General features: G+C 41.6%; 1 protein-coding gene across 3 annotated transcripts in view; it reads right to left on the bottom strand.

The window, feature by feature from the left end:
- Positions 1 to 8292: 8292 nt before the first annotated feature.
- The window catches only part of NR4A3 (nuclear receptor subfamily 4 group A member 3), a 29730-nt gene continuing 17957 nt past the window's right edge, over positions 8293 to 20065 (bottom strand). For all 3 annotated transcript variants that reach the window (XM_076330133.1, XM_076330134.1, XM_076330135.1), the window contains one exon: positions 8293 to 11275. In XM_076330133.1, coding sequence (XP_076186248.1) covers positions 11013 to 11275 — 263 coding nt within the window. In that variant the 3' untranslated portion in view covers positions 8293 to 11012. The remainder of the gene's footprint in view (positions 11276 to 20065) is intronic.

Here is a 20065-nt window from a genome sequence, read left to right as displayed (position 1 = left end):
AGCAGATCTGAAAATTAGGCCAAAGTATCCTGACAGCAAATGGGAAAATAAGTGCTTATTAACAGCATCACAGACCAGTAAGGAAAAGGCAGGAATCACAGAACCAGAGAAAGGTTCGGGTTGGAAAGGACCTTTAAAGACCATCTAGTCCAAACCCCCTGCCATGGGCAAGGATACCTACCACTAGATCAGGTTGCTCAAGGCCCCATCCAACCTGACCTTGAACACTTCCAGGGATGGGGCATCCACAACTTCTCTGGGCAACCTGTTCCAGTCTCTCACCACCCCCAGCGTAAAAAAAATTTCCTCCTTATGTCCAATCTAACCCTACCCTCTTCCAGTTGAAAACCGTTCCCCCTTGTCCTGTCACTACAGACTTTGGTAAAAGTCTTTCTCCGTCTTTCTTCTAAGCCCCCTTTATATATTGAAAGGCTGCAATCAGGTCTCCCCGGAGCCTTCTCCTGTCCAAGCTGAACAACCCCAACTCTCTCAGCCTTTCCTTATAGGAGAGGTGTTCCAGCCCTCTGACCATTTTCATGGCCCTCCTCTGGACCCACTCCAAGAGGTCCATGCCTTTTTTGTACTGGGGTCCCCAGAGCTGGATGCAGCACTCCAGGTGGGGTCTCGCAGGACCAGAGACGAGACCCCACCTGGGAAAACCAGGTTAGTTTTAACCCAGATCATCTCCTTGTTCTGTTTCTCCTCCCATCCATGCAATCCCTGCCACTGGTCCAAGGAAGGGAAGGCACTGCAAAGGGAAGGCATGGTGGGCATGCATGACTGCTGCTGACAGAAGTCCTGCCTTATACCAGCTAATCACACCTGCGAAGCTGCAGCCTAAATGACATGGCAGTCCAGACTGAACTGGGCCTCCTGTTTTACTTGAGCTGTAAGAATAATGCACTGTGGAAAACTGGAAAATGCTAATGCCATATAGTGTTTCCCACCATATTTATTAGATTTCTGTGATTGTTTCTGCCCCTCAGAGGCCAGCAGTGCAATTCTGTAGCCTTATCATGTTGCGTTAACAACTCCATCTCGTGGGAAGAGAGGCTGCTCTGGAGGCATGGAGTAGAACGAGCTTTTTTCCCAAAATCTCATGTTTTGTAAGATAATTTGAAGATTTCATTTCAGTTCATGACATCTACATTTTTAGTTTCTCAGGTTCAGCCATCCTTAATAACTTACCTTGAAAAGTCTTTCACTTAAAGCTATCACTTGTGTCTAAAATGGATGTAATTCTGTGTCTGAACGTGCGATGGATCCTGATTCTTTTTCCAAAGGACTGAACTGTGTCAGCTTGCGTAGTCACTGCAAATACTTTCCATTGCGCTTTCCTCAAGAGATCAGTTTAAGATACAGCATCGGTACTTTTGTAAAATTTGAACCCAGAGCCCTCCAGCTTTGACATTTTATTTTCATGACTTAAATTTGTTCCCCGACTCCTTTATTTCAAAGGGGCAGCAATCTACCAGGCTTTCCCTTAGAAATCAGATGAAAAGCAGATGTCCATGCTGAATATCGCACAGCTCTGTACAGCAGGTGGGAAACTTCATGTAATAAAATTACTCCGTGTGGAAATTCTTGACTGTGGCCCAGTTCGCAAAGCCTGTGAAGAACCCTGCCATGAGTTTGATTATGCCTTTTGAAATTAAGGGTAGGGGGAACAAAGTTAAGTCATGAAAATAAAGCCTTAAAGGCTGGAGGGCTCTGGGTTCAAATTTCTCAAAAGCATTAGGACTAGGTTTTAAAACTGATCCTTGCAGTGAACTGCAGCCGGAGGTGTCGTCAAAAACTGGGCAAGCTGGCACAGTTCAGTCTTTCCTCAAAAAAGGGAGGCAAAGTGTACACTTCTGAGGCAACAGGTTTTTTTCAGTAAAGGCTTTCTTTAGATGTTTATGTTAGCTTGTCTCAGCATCTGTTGGAATACGGGGCTTCTTCCAACGGTTCGCTTTTGACTTGAATGTCTAATCTAAATCCTTTGTTTGCTTTTTTAACACATTATACTGTTTATTTCAGTAAGCTCTCCTTATGAAGTATAGCAATTCTGACCTGGTTTCGATTATAATCTCCTAAAAAGATTCAGTAGTTTACCGTCAAGACAAACTCTCAGTTCTTTCATACCTTATGAGACATTTTTCCATCATTTAAGAGGCTTTTTCCCTCCCCATCATGTAGGGAAAGAAGATGGTGATCAGACCCAGAATTTATTATGCAAATACTAGTTTTCTGTTAATAATGTACAAAATCCTTTCTAAATTAGAAACAAATTATATGACTTCACCTGTAACCTAACAAAGATGCTCCAGGTGGTTCCATTATTTTTCTCTTCTTTTCTAGTTGTTTACAGTGGCTTAGAGTATAAATATACTCTAACCAGTCTGATTTATTGTCTTCCTTTCCAAATTAGGGCAATACTGGCATATTTTCTCTGCTTGGTTTTATTTTGATATCTTTGTTATTGGGAGGGTGGTTTGACAACCAGCTGGGACTCGTTCTCAAGTGAGCCATAGAATGGGAATCTTTTACTTTGCTCAGTAGACACATCTCTTTCTTACCCTAAGCATGCCTGGTGAAGTAAAACCTCCCCTCTTACTGGTGATGCCATCATAAATCTGCCTTCTTTCTTTGTTAACAAATTAATACATTTTGCTTTTAGAGAGGCTCAAAAGTTCACTACCAACAAGGAGTTTGATAAGGCTTCTGAGTAAATTAGGGCACTAACTCAAATGGATAACCATAATACACGATTAGTATAGAGTCATAGAACCATAGGATGGTTTGGGTTGGAGAGGACTTTTGAAGATCATCTCATCCAACCCCCCTGCCGTGGGCAGGGACATCTTCCCCTAGATTGGGTTGCTCAAAGCCCCGTCCAACCTGGCCTTGAACACTTCCAGTGATGGGTCATCCACAACTTCTCTGTGCAACCTGTTCCAGTGTCTCACCACCCTCACAGTAAAGAATTTCTTCTTAATGTCTAATCTAAATTTACCCTCTTTCAGTTTAAAACCATTACCCCTCATCCTATCTCTACACTTCCTCATAAAGAGTCCCTCCCCATCTTTCCTGTAGGCGCCCTTAAATCACTGGAAGGCCACAATAAGGTCTCTGCGGAGCCTTCCCTTCTCTAGGCTAAACAACCCCAACTGTCTCAGCCTGTCCTCATAGGGGAGATGCACCAGCCCCCTGATCATCTTCGTGGCCCTCCTCTGGACCTGCTTGAGCAGGTCCATGTCTTTCTTATGCTGGGGGCCCCAGAGCTGAACACAATACTCGAGGTGGGGTCTCACGAGAGTGGAGTAGAGGGGGAGAATCACCTCCCTCAACCTGCTGGCCATGCTTCTTTTAATGCAGCCCAGGATATGGTTGGCCTTCTGGGCTGTGAGCGCACATTGCCGGCTCGTATTCAGTTTTTCATCCACCAGTACTGCTGAGTCCTTCTCCACAGGGCTGTTCTCAATTGACTCATTGCCCAGACTGTATCCTCGTTTGGGATTGCCCTGACCCAGGTGCAAGACCTTGCACTTGGCCTTGTTGAACTTCATGAGGTTCACATGGGCCCACCTCTCCATATTATTACACAGTAAATTAAATGTCTATAAATGTTCTTGATATGCTTGAATTAAAATATTTTACATGATCTTTGGACGTGCACAGAACTTAAGCTTCCATGAAGAGGCAGTTTGTACTCCGCCTTGAGCAAGATTTGGATCTACCTTTAAAATTAGCTTGCTTGGGAAGATGCAGCTAAGCCTCCATACCTTTCCTTGCTACTTTTGCGCATGCTGGCGTAGAAACCAGCTGGTTGTACTGAAACTTGGATTAATTTGAAGTGTAACAAATGGAGCTTAACACAAATGCAGGTAGGGACTGCAGTTACTTCTTAACCGGGTGTGTGCGGAGGTGTAAGAAAGGTGGCTGTAAATCAGAGAAGGTATTAACTGAATCCGGAGGACATGGGGGAAAAACCTGTATACATACTGAAGAAGTCAATTGTTAAAGTAAGGTATAATGAGAAATGGGTAAAAGAGGGAAAATTATATGGGACCGTACTGAAAACATTCCAAGTTGCCAAGCCTAATTAGTGTTTGTGAAATCCCTGACTGTTGCCATGGCAATAAATGTGATCCTACAAATGCAGCATTCTGACTTCTTCACAGGATCAAGCGAAGTTGGAAAGGAGCAAATCCTTGTGTAAACATCAATATCGTCAATTAATTAGGAAACACAGCAAGATAAATAATAAGACCCCATGAAAGGTAAATTAATTTCTGTTTTCTGTCTGCTACGTTTGAAAGTTTCCCCAGTACCAAACCGTCTCTGTAACTCACTTTTGTTCTACAGTAGTGCTTAATCACGGACCACAGTGGAAGTTATTGTAGAGGGAGTTTTTTAATACATTACTTAGCATGTTAAAGACTTTAGGTTATTGGAGATATTTCAGCTACTTAAACACATTTCTTTCTTTAAATGTCACTTAGCTTGTTTGTTTATTTATTTATTTGAGATAAAATTCCACCTAAACAAGCCCAGAGTTCTCTGTTCTTTTAAGAAAAAGTGATAAACGATCTAAAATGGAGCAGATATCTTGAGCGCCATTGCATGGCACGTACAGGACAACCAGGCGATCAGGCCCCGTCAGCATGGGTTTATTAAAGGCAGGTCCTGCTTGACCAACCTGATCTCCTTCTATGACCAGGTGACCCGCCTAGTGGATGAGGGAAAGGCTGAGGATATGGTCTACTTGCACTTTAGTAAAGCCTTTGACACCGTTTCCCACAGCAGTCTCTTGGAGAAACTGGCTGCTCGTGGCTTGGACGGGTGTATGCTTTGCTGGGTAAGAAACTGGCTGGATGGCCGGGCCCAAAGAGTAGGGATGAAGGGAGTTCAATCCAGTTGGCGGCCGGTCACGAGCGGTGTTCCCCAGGGCTCAGTATTGGGGCCAGTTCTGTCTAATATCTTTATCAATGATCTGGATGAGGGGATCGAGTGCACCCTCAGTAAGTTTGCAGACGACACCGAGTTGGGCGGGTGTTGATCTGCTTGAGGGTAGGAAGGCTCTGCAGAGGGACCTGGACAGCCTGGATCGATGGGCCCAGGCCAACTGTGTGAGATTCAACAAGGCCAAGTGCCAGGTCCTGCACTTCGGCCACAACAACCCCATGCAGCGCTACAGGCTTGGGGAAGAGTGGCTGCAAAGCCGCCCTGCAGAAAAGGACCTGGGGGTGTTCATAGAATCATGGAATTGTGGAATCGTGGAATGGTTTAGGGGTTGGTCGATAGCTGGCTGAACATGAGCCGGCAGTGTGCCCAGGTGGCCGAGAAGGCCAATGGCATCCTGGCCTGTATCAGAAATAGTGTGGCCAGCAGGAGTAGGGAAGTGATGGTGCCCCTGTACTCGGCACTGGTGAGGCCGCACCTCGAATACTGTGTTCAGTTTTGGGCCCCTCACTACAAGAAAGACGTTGAGGAAAGACATTCGGAAAAATTTCTTCACCAAAAGGGTTGTCAAGCATTGGAACAGGCTGCCCAGGGAAGTGGTTGAGTCACCACCCCTGGAGGTATTTAAAAGCTGTGTAGATGTGGGGCTTAGGGACATGGTTTAGTGGTGGACTTGGCAGTGTTAGGTTTACTGTTGGACTCGATGATCTTAAAGGTCTATTCCAACCTAAATGATTCTGTGATTCTATGAAAATATTAAACAATGGGGGGAAATGGCATTTTTTTTCCCATGGTTTTGCCTCTTGCATGACTTCAGAATCTTGTACTGGACATTAAAGTAGTTCCATTATACACACGTAAGGATCTGGCAATATACATAGTATCTAATTACAGCTGGACTCCCACTCTTCTCTAAAGAAAATCTTTGCTTTTGTGAGTTTAGGTCAGAATCTTGATCTCGTCCGGCTTTCACAGCCATGTCACAACTTCAGGTATTCAAACTTCTTCTATAACCAAATGCAGCCAGAACATTCTGTATTATGAATATAAATGTAAAGGTGTCTAATGTTAAAAAAAGAAAACAGAAGAAAAATTGCTAAAAGTGTTTCCATATGGTAAACAAGTTTCTTTTTCTTTTATTTGAGAAGTCACTATATTGGTAATCCTCACAAACGTAGGTCTGGAATACAGTTCTCAAATATGTCATCCGCTGCCAAGAATTTGATTAATTGACTCCCTATCTATTCAGTTACTGCATCAATAGTTTGTAATTTTTAAAGGTTAATCATTTTTACCCATTAACAGTTATTGCTATAGCCATATCTTGAAATATTCCTAATGGTCAGTTTCATTAATTTAATAAAGAACAGCTAAATATCTCTTTTCTAAATACTACCTCGTTTGTATCACAGCTTAGTTCCAAAGATGTGATTGACCAGGATTTTGAATAGTCTCATCGATGACTTATATACGCAAGGTAAACAAGATCAGTTTGAATACATGTGTTATTTTGAATTTGTCAATGCTTTTATGGTGTTTGCATAAAATTTGATACAGTGGCAGCATAAATTGCCCAGGGAAAGAAAAGGAAAACAAAATAAGAGCATTCACTGGACACTAGCTCAGTAAACAAAAGTTTTTATTCCTAACTCTGTGACTGAAATGCTATACGCCCTTGGGCATGGCACTCTACTCCTTTTTTCCTGTGTTGCTCCTCTTTCTTTTTCTTTTGGACTGGAGCTTCTCCCGGGGGGGTACTGGAGGTGCTAATTAGGATAGCTAGCAAAATGGGGTCCTGATCTCTGTTGTGGCCTCTAGGTGTTGCTATAATACAAATAATTAATCAAAAGACATGTTTCATAGCGTCCATAGAGGGAGTTGCCAATTTTTGTCAGAGCCATGCTTAATTTTATACAATTAAACCTCTCTCCCTCCCTCCTCTCTGCAACATAACTGAAATTTTAGCTTTGTATATTGGACAAATGAATCTGAACGTGAAAAGTAAAGGTAGGAAAGCTGTACAGAGAGATTTGACTCACCTCTAATTAAAATTGCTCATTTTGGGGTGCCTTGGTGCCAGCCTCCTGTCCAAGGATGGTCTGTACTAGAGGAACCCGCTATCATATTCTTCACTCAGCCCAACCTTCCGATGCCAGAGTCAATCATCAGGCATCACATCCTTTGCAAGGACTCTGCCACTGACGTGGTTTAGGAGTCCACGTAAGGCGCACATAAGGACACAAGCGCAGGTGATCTAGATCAGGACACAGTTTTGTTCCCATGTCTAAGGACACAACTTACGGCCCCTGAAGTAATTACAAATTGAGATACTTGTGAGTTTAGTGAGGATAAGCTTTTTCTCGTAGGGTGAAAATTCAGACCCTGGTGCAGGTTGGTCACAAGATCTGCGTGTTTTGCCTGATGGGACTATTATGCAAAACACATTGCCATTCTCATTAAGGATTTTAAGATTTTTCATTTAATTTTAAATATAAGGCATAGGAAAAAAGCAACAAATAATTTGGAAGAGTTTGAGCAACCTTTTGTTTTGTCACATTTCCAAAGAAGCAGCTGCCAATCCTGCAGCACGCCACAGCACACCATTTGATGTAACCTCCAGCCGAGCAGTTCCTGCAGAAGAATAGCTCTCGCAGAGGTGTGCCAGAGCCATCGGTACTTATGGCAATACCCGGAGTAGTGGCAGATGCCTCTCAAAACTGCATTTGTAGAAAATGCATTTGTAGCCAAACAGTTTTCTCTGGCAGGAGATAAGCGATCCCTCCTACGAAGCAAAGGCACGGTAAGGAAAGGAACTGGACGCACATTTAAAGAAAATGCTGCAGGTGCCTGCCAGAGTGATGTCTTACCAGGATTTACTGACACAAAGGGGCAGAAGATGGGATCAGAGCTCTGTCCTCTTTCTAGCCAGACATAGGTGCTATATGGGACCATGAGCCCTATAGCCATCCCCTCCCTCCCTTGTGGCCGTCATCATTTGTGAGTTAATTACAATCCCTTCCTGGCATGGAGGAGAAGTACAGTGAGGGGCAGGTAGTCTCTGCTCTGCTCCGTATGTGGTTCAACCTCTGGGACAACCATGGTCCAGCTCTCAATATCTAACTGAGATTGCGTAGCCAGATACTGCAGGTCTTATTGTATTGATATAAAAGCTATTTTAATCAAAAGACTAGCCGTTAAATTGCCAGTGTTCTTAAGCATGCTTCAGCAATTTTTCCACTTTTAAGACTCAAGTAGGCAATTTTTTTAATGTTTTATAAATGATAAAAAATTCACATCAGATTTTAACAGAATTAAGCATACTTATTCAACACACATGGGGCCTCTGAAAAAAATGTTATTCAATTTAATAATTTTAATTTACATTGTATATGTACAAGAGCATTTCTTTCAACCCACAGGTTAACACCACAAAAAAAAAAAAGGAAAGAAAAAAGAAAAAGAAAAAAACTACTGCGGTTAGCGGAGTGAAGAAACTCTTGAAACACTGTTGTCTGAAGCAAAAGCAAGGCACTCTCCCTTAACACCTGATATATTCCTGAATTCTGCCTAGACAAAGGCATGTTCACACTGAGAGAGCTCTAAGAGAAGTAGTAGATTTATTCTGCGTTAACTCTTTCTTTTACCACTGTGACCTGTCACTGGTTGTACTCTAGGATGAATCTGTGTATTGAAGTTGACACGAAGGACGATTCCACAGATGACGGGATTTGGGAGAGTATCACAGTTAAGACTATCTATGGAAGACTGGAGGACGCCGGCTACGTGAAATCTCACACGGGGCTCTGGACCTGCTACCTCCCACTCACGTTCCACTTAATAAATAAACCTTGCTCAACAAAAAAGCAATTTTACTGTACTATGCTGATTCACCTGAAAATTCTTCGTAAGGGCCCACTCGCAGGAAGCGCCTGCAAGCCCTCATCTGGCTGGTGCTCAGCACCTGCAGGATTTGTCCCTAGATAAACGTCATTTCTCAAGGGACCTTGTGTCTTACACAAGGAGGCAAAAGTAAACATACTTTTGGATTTTGTGTCTGTATGTTTTTGTATGCGCACATGTGTGTGAGTGTGTATATATATATACGTATATATATATATATTTAGTATATACAAAAGCAAATTCAGTCAAAATATATTTGTCTTGCTGGTCAGGCTTGTTACAGCAACCTACAAGAAACATTAGCTTCTCTGATATTTAATTATGCTATTATGTTTGCACATAAGCTTAAAAGTCAATACAAAAAGCAATACTTTTCCAAATATTATCTGCAGGTAAACCGGAAATATTAACTATAGTGATTAGAAGTCTGTTTCCCTATTGACACTACTATAAATCTTGATATAAGAATAATTTTTTCATAAAAGCACATCCAAACATAGTAAGTGATAAAATACCAGATTACTATTTGAAAACCATACAGTGACTCGATATCTGGGTTATCCTTTGCAGCAATTAGGCAATTCATTTGGCATCTGTTTGATTGTATAATTTAATTTCCATATAAACAGCATAGTTTAAAAAAAGACAAAAGCTAGAATGTTTAAAGCTAACAAAAGATACAGTGACATCAGGTTGACATTCAAAAATCTCCTTAGCAAAATGACCAACAAAATTTTGACTTAATACAGTGCATATAAAGTTTTTTAGAACTAAACTTTTTAAATATTATTTGAATTTAGCAAAACATGAGCAAGATTTTAATATCAAAGTGCTAAACAGTACTGCCTTAGAAGTCACTGCAAATAAACCGTAAAATAACTCTGCTTGTGATTTGACAGATATTTTATATACAAATGGTTAATAAAAAGACACGCGCGCACACACACACACGCACACAAATATAGGTATATACATATATATATATACACATTATATATATGTATATAGTTTTCCAACCGGTGTATCTGAGTCAGTGTGAACACCCCATTTAGTTATCATGTGTAACAGGGCTCCCATGAGCTGGCAGTCATTGCAATAAATACAGGCAAAGCCATTACAATATACCATGCATACAAACATTTATACAAATAAAGACACTATGCAACAAATTATTTCATATTAATATGGCATCAACAGTATAAACATACAAAAAGGAGTACGAACACGGAATGTTTAAACGCAGCCCACTATATCCTTCCTAGCACTTACATTCATACTATTTTACAAGACTTGCTTGTTCTTGAAAACCATCTTCTGTCTGTTTACTAACTAGTCGCTTATGTTAGAAGTCTAAAACTGAACTATCCCTGATGCTGACCCTGTGTGCTCCAGTCACTACTTACTCAGATTTCCTTAGCTAAGGAACAACTGAGCCACAATTGCTCCCGTGTCTTCCGCATACATTTGTCAATAAGTCGCGCTACATGGAATCAAGTTTGGAAAACTCTGTCAGGTAAGTTAGTGCATGTAATTTTCTCACTTGATTTCTTCCGTTTGTTTTCATAGTAAAATAAATTAGTTAATAAACAAGACTTAGTAAGACAGCACTTTAAAAAATTGCACTTGAACATGGGAGCTAACAGCCATTGTCATTTTGCTATATTTGATTTGTATGAAATGTTCAATTGAATGTACTTTGCTAAAAAAGTGAATTTTTCTTTAGATTGTGCTGATGTATGTGCCCTTGATGCAGGAAGTATGCTAAAGGTATCCTCACAAAACACATACTACCCTGGCAAACAACTATTTGCTGTTCTTGTTTTCAAACACAGCTTCTACAATTTTATTCCTCATATAGCATGAGGTGTTAAACAACAGATTTAAAACAGTCATGTTAACCTTTTACTGCTGCTGGGATAGCATTGTCCAAAAGTGCCATATTAGCCATTTAAAAAACCCAAATCACACAAAAGAAAACAAAGAACACAACCCCAAACCAGTAAGCCAGTAAGTTTCAGGCCTCAGGTTGTAAGGACAAAGCGCCAGAAAAGACCTCATTTTAGACTCGGAGCTGCTTTTCTGTTAAGTGAGGGCAGAAATGTTAGCTGTAAGTCACGATCCGTTTGCCTGCTCTGGTGGGCATTTGCCTTTCAGGAGGGTGGTTTGACTCAGAAGGGTAAGGTGTCCAGAAACAGCCTGTCGATAATGGAAGGGGCTGGCACCAAATCTTCCAGTTTCAGGTAAAAGATGCGCTGCAGTCCCAGTGTGCACAGAGAACGCAAGTCAGCCAGAACACCCAGTACCTTCGGCTCTGCAGACTCAAGCGGTTGTCCTTTGTTTTGGCAACTGAAAGTTAAGTGATCTTTCAAACTGCTTGTGATCTTGTTGCATAGCTCTTCCACTTTCTTTGGTTCTTTTAATCCATGTCGTTCTGCAAAGCGAGAGGAAAAACACATCAGCATCCCTACCGCAAATGGAGAGAACTCCTTTTCTTCGGTGTAACCCTAATCCATGCTCTGGTACTCAAAGCAAAAAATGCTTTGAAAGCATAAGATTTCTCAGAACAGCTGGGGTTATACGATGTCAGTTAACCTTTCTGCCACACAAAATGAGAGATGGCAAGCGCCCTTTTCTCTTTAGCTGCTAAAACAGGCGGCAGAGATGCTCAATTATGACTGAAATTCTGGTACAAGGAGTCCAAGCATCCTCCGTATCTCGCATAATTTTCATGATATGAGACAGAATTAATTGGGTGATTTTCCAGCAAAACTATCACAGGAGGTGTTTTGGAGATTTCCGTGCTTCCCTACCAGTTGTGAATGCTCAATAACTATGGCAACCATTATTTATTCAGTGAATTCAAGTGGCGATCGATATCCTTAGCCAGCTCCATCAGCGCCAGGCCTAGAATTCCACCAGGAATTTGCAGACACTCTTGTAAGAAACTAAAGGCACCTTACCACCCTTTGTTATTTTGATCAGCTGCTGCTTTTTAGTTTATTCATCTTTAAAAGGTCTGAGATAAAAGAAGCCTGGAAGTTAACTATTCTGCTTTGAGTGAGCAATGCCTAAAGTGAGAAGGCAGCTGTGTTACCCATCACCAAAACCTCAGCATTCCTAAAACGAAGGGGAGCTGGGGTTCATAGCTCTTCGAACAGCCTTTTAAAATGCTACAACCACGTTAAACGCATCCACAGTTCTTTAAGCATAAGCAGAATGAATCAGATTTGTGATTCATTAAAAGCAGGCTCTTTACTGGTACATGGCGAAAGATAATTTTATGCTGTTTGCTATCAAGATTTAGTGGATAAATTCATAAACATTTCAGAACAAATAATTCTGTGATGTTTTGATTTGCCTTTGACTTTGAAATTCACAGGTAAGTAAGAACTTGCTTAACAGCAAAGTCATAATCACTTACACATGAAATAGAATAATACCGGATAGGACAGTCAAAGAAAATGCAGGTTAAATTAATTTTAACCAACTAGACACATAAAAATAGTGACAGCAGCGGACGAGGAGTAATCCTGGCAGTTCTTGTGTTTGATGCATTTGAAGTCGTCTGCCTCCCCTGGCCCTCTTCCCCACCCTGGGCAGCCACGTGCCGTATTGTGCCCATTGCCCCCAAGTCTTGTTCCTCTACTCCAGGAGGAGCGGGAAGTAGATACTTTCTCTGTCCGTCCCCTAACGAACAGTGAAAAGAGTACAGTTTTCTTTACTTCCAGAAGCAGGCACGATGTCTGCACAAGGCGCAGCGGTGTCTTGCCTAGGCATGTATATATAAACTCCTTGCTGCCTCCCCTTACCGCCTGTTTTGGCTAGATGTTCTTGACAAACCAATAAAACAGATGGGATTCAATGAAGGCAGTCAGAAATGTAAAGGTCTGATTTTCCACTGATATTCACCCATTTTACACTTTTTCCAACTTTATTTACTTAGGCAGAGCTAGCTCCTGAAGAACACCAGGCTGGGATCAGAATCAGAGATGTGCAGACATGTACATCTCTGGCCAGAAGCTACTGTGCTCTGTCATTTAAGTACCATCAATCTGCCCTGTTGCTTCAGAGCAACACTCATCCAAGCAGTAACATCTGCTTCAGACATCTTTTTCACCTTGCAGGAATTAAAAACCCTAGGTATTCTAAGTGCCTTGTTTACATTAAAACACGAGGAGCCAATGAATATTTAAAGCCTTTCCAGTAAATGGTGTATAGTGTAATTATGTAAGCCTTAACTATACAAGTCACTGAGAGTAAATACTTAGGCAGATTCTGCCATTAAAAATCTTGGCGGATAAATATTTTATACAGATTTGAAAAGCTTTAGGGTTGGTTTTTTTACCACTAGCCTACTGAGAGAATCTGCAGGACATTAAATTAATCTTGCAGTGTTTGAAGAGTTCCCATCTTTTAACCTGTTTTGAGGTTGTTTCCTGGCTGTGTAAGTGAAGAAATCTTTATAGATCTAGGGAGCTGAAATACTAGAATGGATCCAAAACCTAACTACAAATTAGCAGAGCAGATTTTTAACCCAATGCCTTAGTAGGTGTGTACCTTGCTGCAGAGTATGGAAAATTATCTCTGGCTTTGGAGGACACAGCAATGTTGTTAACATTTCCAGCCAGAACTAAACAGTCTTTGTCTCACACTGACAAGTTCAGAAGGTTTCATGAACAAATCGTGTCTTTGGTGGCTAGCCATGAAACATACTGATGCAAAACACAGTATGTGCAAAGATTAGTACCCTTACTTTAAATAACGAAATCATGAAAATTCAGAATTAAGACATACTCCATCCTTAAGCCGCTCTCTGGTGCTACAATATAAAAGCAGTCTCCGATAAACCAGGCTGTCGTCTCCTGCATGAATTGCCATGCAATGACCTTTGCTACTTGCAAATCTCTACAAAGGTAATTCCGCACGACTGGAACTGCCTCACTGGAAGAAGGGGTTTTCAGTCTCCAATCCATAAGGCATCCCTTGTGGACCCATAGAAAGTCAAAGCCATCTATGTGGAAGCCTTTCCACTAGTAAAGGGCACTGCATGCACTGGCACTGCCATCGCAGTCTCTGGTGTTAGCATCCAACTAGTTTCTGGGGAATGTACTAGCATAAGAAACAACTTGTCTCTTACATAGACCTGAGGAGCCTTGGGTCTAATTTACTCAAAGATTTAAATTTAATAGTTAGGGTTCAAATAGCAGGAAACACATTTTCTTGCCTTTTCCACACGACCGGTCTCATTTGGGCAAAGAAAGACCCACAGTCTTTCTCACTCAACCTAAAGGGAGCACCACGAGGCACCTGTGGTAAGCGTGTGCACTGGCACTGAAGCTGATGGCCTCTAATCATTCACCATCTTCCACAGGACGTTCTTCTCCACATGGGAATGATAAGGCCAAGATTTATCCCAAGAAGGACAGCTAGTCAAAACCAATAGATTTTCTCTAACTGATTGAGGAGGTGTGTAAATATTACTGTATTCAGACTTTCTTATAACGACAATTAAAAAGGCACCAGGTAAAGTGAATATAGGATTTCTCAGCCTTGTGTTTTAGGATACCATTGATTTTTGCAAGAAAAATGGTGATTTATGGCAAAGATGCTCTCCATAAGCCTGTCAAAATGATTCATCGGAAGTCTTGCCTCTAAAGCTCTGCAAACCTAGCAGCTCATCCTGGCAAACTGAACGCAGCAAGTTTTTTACACCTTTCTCCTTTTCCCAGGAATCAAAATGCGATTCTGTGCTATAATTACGCTGATCAGCAAAAACCTGATAGGCAGAAAGTAAAAGAGCAGGAAAACCCATCACCAGCTGTGCTAGTCCTTCTTTCCCTAATCTCTGACATGGGGTAGATTATGCCAGGGTTAGGCAGACTGAGTGCTACCTTTATGAGAAACACCTGTCAAAGAGCGTAAGTATTTCAAAGACCTTGAGTATCTCAAAGACCCTTGTGCTCTGCGCTCTGTGTCAGGGTGGATCAGTTTTAGCCTTAATTCATTCTGAGGTGTCAGTCCAATCAGAAATGCGAGATTTACACTGCAGACTTAAAACAGGCCTCTTGATTGTCTCAGTTTCAATATAGTTATCTGATTTTCTCTTCCCCCTTCACAACCCTCTTCCCCTTCTATAACTCAAATAAATGCGAGGCTCAGTTGCCTACAGCTTTCTGCTTGTCTCATGCACACTGTTACACGGCAAGACTGCAACTCAGCAGATCCAAGAGTCTCCTTTCCTGTTGCAGTCTGGCCCATATTCATCCTGCCCAACTCTCAGGCACTTCACAAGGGTGCCCAAGCTAGGAGCGCGGACTTCTCGAGCTCCTCCTACCACCAGTGGAAGAATGAGCATTTTTAGATGTTTTAGGTGGAAGAAACATCTTCTGGAGCTGCCCTGTATTCTCCATCAGCTGTGCAAGGTACCTAAAGTCAGATGAGCTGAATGACCACACAGGACATCACAGTTTGCTCCCTCCTTTAAGAAAACCACAACGTAGCACAGAAGCCACTGGTTGCTGTAGGAGGAAAGAGTTCTTGCCTCAGCGAAAGGGTGGGAGGGGAGAAGGAGGAGTGAGTACTTCACTTTGATGCTGACAGTATTTCCCTCAGCAAAGTGGCGGGGGGAAGGCAGACAATGCAATCTGGAGGGTTTTTTTTTTTTTATAACTGGCTCTCCTACACTCCTCCAGTCTGCCACCTGCTCATATGTAGACCCAGCACACGAAGCACCCACTCCGGAGGATCCTGGCAACAGGACTGAAGGATATCTGCTGCTGAAGAGTAGGTGAGCCTCCCTTCCGTAGGGAAGTTGGACAAGTTCATGTTCAGAAGGGAACTGCAGCAGCCAGACCCTTTTTAGCCAGACCGGACTCCTTACTATTTCTTGGTATGACTGATGGTGCTAAAAATTGTGTTTGTAAAGTGGAACGGAAAGCCCAACAGTGGGAAGACAGACACAAACTCGTAATTAATTGAAACCTCACAATATTCTTCAATGTTCTGGTGCCAGTCTAACAAAGCATTAAGAGTGTGAATAAGCCCAATATATACAGTGGCTCTGGGCTGGTCTGTAACACACTTAAAATAAAACATATGCCGAAAGAGCTTGGCTGAATGAGGGCTAGAATGCTCTGTACTCGGCAGCATCCCACTGAGAGTGTCAAGTGGGCAAAACAATAATATTTTGATGTGGATAGAGAAAGGAAGAGGCAGAGAGGGCAAGAGAATCAACAAGAGAGAGAGAGAGGGAGAGAAAACACTAGCAGTTTTAGAGCAGGCAGAAATTTGAGGCTAAATTAGAGTGTGCCCTTGAGATGATCTGCATTGGAGTCTCAATCTTTATATTTTGACACTGTTAGAAAAACTGTAAAGCAGAGCATTATAAATGGTCATTTCGGAATTTAAGGAAGCATTTTCAAGAATAGGCTGAGCTAATATCTGGTCTACTCTGCAAAGCTTCATCATCAACACTACCCAGTCCAGCACGGAGTGGTTGTGCAGGAACACTTGTGATCCATGCAACACACTAAACTGATAGAAACGGTCCATGTGGAACTAGGGATAGAACTTGTCCCAAGGCGACAAGCATTTTCTTTCCGTGTTGGCACTCTTCTTTCACTCATTAGATCCTACATCCCAACAGAATAAGTGATCCAAAGAAAAAGAACAGGACAGAACTAATTTCTTGCTTTCATGGGGATGTGGGGTGAGTGTCATGTGTTGTTTCCTGACTACTTTCTTCTGGCTGATGCTCAGAGCACCACTGATCTGCTCTGGAGGAAGTTGTGTCCAGCCCTTCTTAACCAACTGAAGGAAGTAAAAAAAGAGAAGAGAGACAGAGAGAGGAAGATCCTAAAGGAGTACCTTAAAGAAAACAGATGTGCTTTGGCATTGCAGAGTTTTAAGTTAACTGTTTGCAAGCCACCCACAATAAACCAGATGTCACTTCTTTCATTCTGGGTGCTCTTTCAAGCTGCTGTCCTATCTGAAAGGACCTGAAAATTCAGCCACAATCCGACATGATGCTTTTCCTCCTAGGCAACATACTGCAAATTCCCAGGAAACATAAAATAAACAGAAAAAGCACAAATATGTGGGCTTTCTAATAGATTATACAATGCAAAATATTACAAAATCTTTTCCTGTTTATTTTATGTTGTGCACACCTTTTGTTTTACTCAAAGCAAGCAGTGAATTAGCGAGTGTTGTGGTACTCACGAGGTCTCCTGTTGTTCTCTTCAAAATTACTAAACAGAACGAATGGTCATATATGCCTATAGCCATGCATCCTATGCTGTGACCTGCAGCTGTGGTTTAGATAGGACATGGAGCTTTCCAGCTCCAAACAAGTCAGCAGTGCTAGTTAAAAGGCACTGGAACTACTGGGGCTGTTACTGGGGAGCCAATTTGACATCCCAAAATGAGAAAACAGCCTTCAGTATCTTGGGACACTGGGAACAGTGGCATGTCTTTTAGCCTCCAACACTAATTTTTACATTATTCCCTCTTCCTCCACTGGGAGAGAGACGTTAGTTCTCCGTGTCACTCTTGCAGAACACAGAGAGAACATGAGAAACAGAGTAGCAACTTCTACTAATTTTCTCCTTCAGCAATACTGCCAATGAGTAGGATACAAGAGGGTTTGTTTTCTAAGAGCATGTCTCTGTTTGGGCTATGGAGAGCACTCATGAAATCAAGACGAACAAACAGGTCATTATTCCCAGGAGAGTTTTTCTTTACCTGGAGAGACGATTCTTGAATTTGGTGCTACCTAAGATGCTGTACAGTATTAAAACAAGCTATGACTATTATACAACACTGGGTTGCTGTCTTTTTCTGGTTTTGGTTGAACCATCAAGTCATGAAAAGTTGACTAATGCAAAATAAGAACTGGAGCAATTTGTGTAATAATGAAGAAAATTTTGCTCAAGCCAGCATTTTGGTATTGCAGTGTTGCTAATAAAATCAAGCAACTATATTCACAAAATAGAGCTTTTCTGCTCCTTCCTATCTTGCAGCCCAGTGACATGGATCTCCATCTGGGACATGGGAGATTCATGGTCAGATTCCCTTCCTGTTGGAATCAGACCAGAGACTGGGCCTTGGGTGTCCCTCTGAGTGCCAGCTTATCCCCAAATCATCATACACAACAGCCATTCTGCAGCCCGTGAAATATGTCAAATGGCCTCAACACGAAAGACACAATGATACTCAATAGTTGGCTATCCTATGTTCCTGGAAAAGGTCACTCTCTCTTGCTCTGACTCACAAAAAGGGCTTGAACCAGGGTTTGCTAACTACCCATCGCCTCCAACAGTCCATTAGAGGAAAGAGTATCTTCTCCAGAGATAAAGAATGGCACCTAAAACGCCCACCTAAATCTAAGCAAAGCCTCAAAACAATGCTTAACTATGTTCAACAGATTTCAGATTTCCAAAATTTATCTTTATTATTTTTTTGGTGGGACTAGCTGAAAACCAGCACGTGGCTTGTCATACTCAAACTGTAGGGAGAAGACAAGAAGCCATTTCTCATGGCATGCAATAGCAGAGGCAAATCTCAAGGCTTTCCTGAATACAAAATTTCAATATACTATCACAGAGAAAGTCCCAAAAGAACCCTGCCCACCAGCATTCTGTGCTGTAGTGCTCTCTTGGCCATAATTACCTGATTTCCTCTTTCAGGTTTTTTTTAGTATCATCATTATACAATACCATCCATTTTCAGGTGACCAAATTTCTGGCTGAGTCCCTAAGTTAGCTAGCTGCCCTTGGAGATCTGAAACCTGTGAATATAAATCACCAGACACAGGAGCTTCAGTCTAATTTAGATCACATGAAAGTATACCCTGTCCTTAAGAGCAAATTGGCAGAGATACACTGGCCTCATGAAATAAAAGAATACACAGAAAACTACGTTAATTTTAAGCACCATCTCATACAGGTGAGAAAATCAAGAAAAGCTTGACAAATACAGAAAACCTTAAAGCTCTTATGGACAGAAATGTTCTCCTTTTAAAGGCAACAGTTACTTCCATTTGTTTAGAAACTTTGGGAAGACCAGCACAATACAGCCAACTCCTGAAAGGGTTGTTATCAAGGAAAGGAAGAAATGTGGGGCGTTATCAATTAAAAGCTATTTCTATTAAATATCTTAGGGTGACCTGAGCCAGCCACTGGACAACTTTGACTCTTTATGTAAGGCCAAGCAAACAGTGCCTAACTGAACAAAGAATTATCATGTTAAAGCAGGGCACGGGTTTGTAAGGAGAAAAGTTTTTCTTCCTACACAGTAGCTTTTGCTGCATTCACTTAGACAGCTTGCTGGGGATCCTATTCATCGACCTGCATCCTCTCAGTCTCCAGGAAGATGATCAAGAACAAGCTATCTGTGTCTATCTAAAAAAGACATATCTAATATATAGTAAATAATCTAAATCAATATGTGCTATACGTATGTGAACATATATGCCTGTATGTAAATATATATGGAGAGAGACAGCACCTGTCTTTGATTTATAGATACCTAAATGCATACACATACATATATACATTGTATGTGTATATAGGTATGTATATACATACATATATATTTATAATACATATATGTAAGTATTCATGAACACATGTCAGTGGATGTTTATAAACAGGAGTAAAAAAATAAGTTGGGAATGTTCTTTCTCACTTTAACATATCACTCATTTTGAAAATTTTTCATACAGAACAAAGCAACTCCAATGAGTTACTCTGGACTTAAGCGATTTATCAAAGAAGCTAGGATCTGGACCTTAATGGAGCCTTTCCAACTACAGAAAAAATGAACAGAAATTAATTAAAAACCTGAAAATACTTTTCTTAAGAAGCAGAGAGTTAATGCTAGAACATGTACACGCTAACCCTTCACCCAAATGCAGGAAGGAAGCGTACCACGCAAACTCTGAAGCCAAAGTCTTGGCCCCACAAATGCCAGCAGGAATTGGCCAATTTATAGTTTTTACATTTGCCATTGAGCATTTTATCTCAGTGTTTCCCTAGCATCATCTCATCCTAGGTAAAATGAAGACTGCAGCTGATATTGTTGAGGCCACCGCCTGCAAACTGGTGGATGCCTGAAATGCAGGAGGAAATCAATATCCATCCCAGTGGAGCTTATAGCATCCCTGGGAAGATCCAGCTCAAGGCACACCGAAGCCCCGTCTCACACTGATGACACAGTTGCA

This window comes from Aptenodytes patagonicus, chromosome 2, assembly GCF_965638725.1.
Source record: "Aptenodytes patagonicus chromosome 2, bAptPat1.pri.cur, whole genome shotgun sequence".
NCBI lineage: Eukaryota > Metazoa > Chordata > Aves > Sphenisciformes > Spheniscidae > Aptenodytes > Aptenodytes patagonicus.
This window is presented reverse-complemented; position numbering and strand designations above follow the sequence as displayed.